The 4,109-nt window shown below is 49.1% G+C and overlaps 1 protein-coding gene across 1 annotated transcript in view; it reads left to right on the forward strand.

Annotated features, from left to right (window-relative positions):
* Positions 1-268: 268 nt before the first annotated feature.
* Positions 269-4,109, forward strand: part of LOC104490182 (MAM domain-containing glycosylphosphatidylinositol anchor protein 2-like) — a gene marked incomplete at its 5' end in the record, with an annotated part of 29,420 nt that continues 25,579 nt past the window's right edge. Inside the window, 2 exons of the mRNA XM_010132436.1 lie at positions 269-438; positions 631-808. Coding sequence (XP_010130738.1) covers positions 269-438; positions 631-808 — 348 coding nt within the window. The remainder of the gene's footprint in view (positions 439-630; positions 809-4,109) is intronic.

Consider the following 4,109-nt stretch of genomic DNA (forward strand, 5'->3'; position numbering starts at 1 on the left):
AGGGAAGGGGCGGCTAGGCACGAGGAGCCCGTGTGCCTGGTCAGGTGTGACATAAATTCAGCCTCGGAAAGCTCATGAAATGAACTAAAATGAAGAACTTTTTTTTAAGGTAAAAAGTATTATTTTAACATTTCGACAAGCAGGTTTTAAACCAAAGGACAGAAATTCAGGCTCGTGTCAAGATGGAAGGATTTAGTGAGATATTGAAAAAGACTGCAGCATCTGCTTGGGTGCTTCCAGGCTGTGGTCTCTGTCGGGTGTGTGTCAGAAATCCTCCTGACCTGGACTCGCACCGTGCTGCTCCTGCACGCAGCGAACATCCGAGAGCTGCGCGGCACCGGCAGCCCGCGGGCTGCCCGAGGTTTGGTGCGGGATCTGCGTGGGCAGAGGTCGGACAGAGGGCAGGCAGGGCTGGCCTCTTGCTACCAGGGGTTTGCGGTCTGTCTCCTCACTGTCCGCTCCAGAAACGCTCAGGAGCATGTTATTTCAGGGAGGTTCCTGCTCCATCGCTAACCGTCCTGGGCTGGTTGAAGGTGTCAGGAAGGTCTGTGTGTGCTCCCGTTCGTTTCTAAGGAGAAGACAACACCTCTCCCACAAGCTCTGACGTTTGCATCCTTCTTTTGATTTTAGGCTGGACAACAGCGTTGGTGGGAACAGGAGATTACAGTGAATGGAAATATTCAAAAGGGAGAATTAATTACCTACAACCTAACTGAGCTGATCAAGCCAGAGGCATATGAAGTCCGTCTAACACCCATCACCAGATTTGGGGAGGGGGACTCAACTATTCGGGTCATCAAGTATAGTGGTAAGAAGAGCTTCGCGTACGAGCGGCGGGTTGCACTGTGTGAACGCCAGTCCTGCAGATCATACTGCGGGGGGCAAGAGGGAGGGTGCTGGGTACAACGGGGTAGAACCAAAACTCTTCACCTCTGGGAAGATTCATAGTAAGAAAAAAAAATCTGAACAGCCAAAATGCAAAATCCTATCAAAGATTTTGTGGACAAAAATAGAACCAATTAATGTTAGCTTTAAGGAATAGCTCATTTCGGGAGTTTTCTGTTACTTTGAACACTGAAGGGCAGTGAGTTTTGAAGAAGAATCTGCAAAACCAGTGGTATTCTGAAGGTGTCAGATCAGTGCTGTGATATCATCACAATACTCCTTTTTCCCCCAGAATGAGCAGGTTTTGAGAAGCTTTTTTTTAATGTAAATGATTTTTTAAAAAAAAAAACCTGACCATTTCTAGTCCTTTGCAAAGGCATTTCTGCATTCTCTGCTAACGGGCCATGTGGTGACAAAGATTTGTCCACTTCAATCGAACAAGAACAATCCTGTGTCCACACATCCTCCCATTCAGTCGCCCAGCATCACCATGAGTTAATTCCTAGAGCTCTGAAAAACCCCTCCAAATACCTCCCTTGGGGGATTTATTTAATGAATAACTGAATCACTTTCCTGTAAAAATGAGCGTTTGGGCAGAGGGTCCCTGAGAGAGAAGGCAGCTCTGCATGGGGGTCGCAGTGCAGCCTGCAACGGGAACCTGATGGGTGGAGCAGAAAGGTTTTATGATTGAAAAGGGAAACGTGTGGCAAGGGGAGATGTTTGTAAACAGCATCTTGAAAGCGTGAGTATCATTTGTGGACAGACTTTTCAGGGGCTGTGGGGACAGGACAAGGGGGATGGTTCCACTGCCAGAGGGAGAGTCAGAGCAGAGAGAAGGGAGAGATTGTTTGTGCTGAGGGTGGGCAGGGCCTGGCCCAGGCTGCCCCCAGAGGTGGCAGCAGCCCCATCGCTGGCCCCATGGCAGGTCAGGTTGGCCCTTGGGGCTCTGAGCCCCCTGCTCTGGGTGCAGATGTCCCTGCTCCCTGCAGGGGTTGCGCTGGGTGAGCTCGGAAGTTCCCTCCAGCCCAAACCAGTCTGGGGTTCTGGGATTCTATCACAAGGATCCTTGTGAATCCTGCAGGACAAAAGTCAGGTCACACATGGGTCAAGTCACAGCTGGCTGCGTAGGTCCCGTTTCTCCGGGAGCTGGATCCAACAGTGGTTAGTGCTATACAGATACCTATGAGAGCCCACAGCAGGAGATCACGTGTGGTAGAAGGCTCCAAATCAACCTACAGACCAAGAACCACTTTCAGAAACCATTATCAAGTAATTTAGGAGTAGTGAACAGATCTGAAAAAAATTCAAATGCCTTGTGCATCGTATGTGTGATTCTTCACTGTCAGTGATTAGCTCAGCCCTACTCATTCTCATCATAAATTATTAGTATGAATATCAAGAGAAAAAATCACACAAAGCGATCTCAGGTATGTCACGTTTCGCTACGTCCAGATCTGCTAGTGGTGCTGGTGGGTGAGTCTTGGGTTCCACCTGTCCCAGGAAGCTGTTTGCAAAGCCTGCATTTCCCAAAGCTGGGGAGAACAGTCGCGGTTAAAGAAGGGCTTGTTCCCTAGATCGAGGAATGAGGAGGAGACAGCCATGCCCTGTTGGGCTTTGGCTCCTCGTTGGGCCTCTGAACCCTAATGAGCACCTATTTTCTGAAGAAGTCCAGTTTCTTTGGGGCTCCCGCGTGCACAAGGGAAAGACCTGGGGTCTTCCTGAAGCTGATCAGGAGCAGAGGTTCACTGAGACGTTTGGGATTTGCCCGCAGCAATCCCAGTCTCTCCGTGCTGACTGTGGTAGGGAGCCCTGCGTGCTCACAGCCGGCTCACTGCCCTCCTCTGTGGACCTCAAAATTTGTCCAATGACTTAATTACTGACCAGTGCTCCCATAAGAAGCAAATAAACCACCATTTAGGTCCCTCAGTCACTGTTGCTTTTTTATGGTGATGGTGATGGTTGCCTCCTGGCACGTGCCAGGAGGTTGACCGAGGTCTCGGCTGTGGCTCACAACCGTGCTGAGTTTGAGGTTTTAATGAGACGTGCTGTGATTTACATTTCTCGCCCCTGGCTGGCAGGGAGAACATTCCGATGCAGCATAAAAGGCGTATTTTGTCTACTAAAAATTTTTCTGCTGGAATTGGCTATTAGCGCAGATGTGAACAACAGCCCATTTCAAACGCGCTGATGAGGTGCCAACACAAAACCCAGCCGCCCAGGAGCAGGGAAGCCGCTGCCCCAGATGGAGAGATGCTTGTGGAGCAATACGCAGCGTTATTACCCTGGAGCTGGCAAATCCACAGCTTCAGAATCAGGAGCCAGATGCTAATCAATAAGATAAGCCTAAAGTGACTTCCCTTTGAAGAGGGATCCCAGAGCCGCCGAGGCTTTGTGTGCTTAAAATATACATTTTCATCTCAGCGTTCATCCAATGACTGTAGTGTCAGCAAACTATTACCAGGCTAATTTTAAGGATGTTATAGCTTCAACTGTAAAATAATGATACCACATACATTATTATACTGCAAATCCCATACTTACCGTCTGAGAAGCTGGAGTCGTAGAACAGCAGTTAATGGGTTAGGGGGATGCACAGCAGCAAGCTCGCATCAATGGAAGAAATAATTACAAACACTACCCAGAAAATAAAAGACATCATGCAAATGGTTCTTAAAAGGAGAACTAAGATAATTTTTTACATTTTTCTCCCATTACATTCTTTTTTAAACTGTGAGACCTCAGGCAAGGAGCAAAACATTTGAATTTTCCTATTTGCAGTGGGATTTTGTGTGTGTGTGTGTGCGCGTGTCTCTGTTGGTACTGATCAGTGCTCAGAAGCACGCTGGCCTCTAGCAGTGTCAGCCCTCCTTTCTCACCTCACCGCTTCAGGAATGCTCCTTCTGGCAGACCGCGTCTCATGACTGTGTCCTTTCAGGTCTTGAATATCTCCAAGGGTTGAGACTTCACAGTCACTTTGGGCAGCTTGTTTGGTGCTCGATCATCCTTCAAGTAAAATGGGTTTTTCTTAAGTTTACAAATCACAGAATTGCCGAATCGTTTGGGCTGGAAAAGCCCTTTCAGCTCCTCAAGTCCCCCCGTTGCCCAGCACTGCCAGGTCCCCCCTGACCCCTGTCCCGCAGCAGCACCTCCACACGGCTGGGAAACCCCTCCAGGGATGGGGACTCCACCACTGCCCTGGGCAGCCTGGGACACGCCTGCACAAC

The sequence above is a fragment of the Buceros rhinoceros genome, unplaced genomic scaffold, assembly GCF_000710305.1.
Source record: "Buceros rhinoceros silvestris isolate BGI_N320 unplaced genomic scaffold, ASM71030v1 scaffold11983, whole genome shotgun sequence".
Classification (NCBI taxonomy): domain Eukaryota; kingdom Metazoa; phylum Chordata; class Aves; order Bucerotiformes; family Bucerotidae; genus Buceros; species Buceros rhinoceros.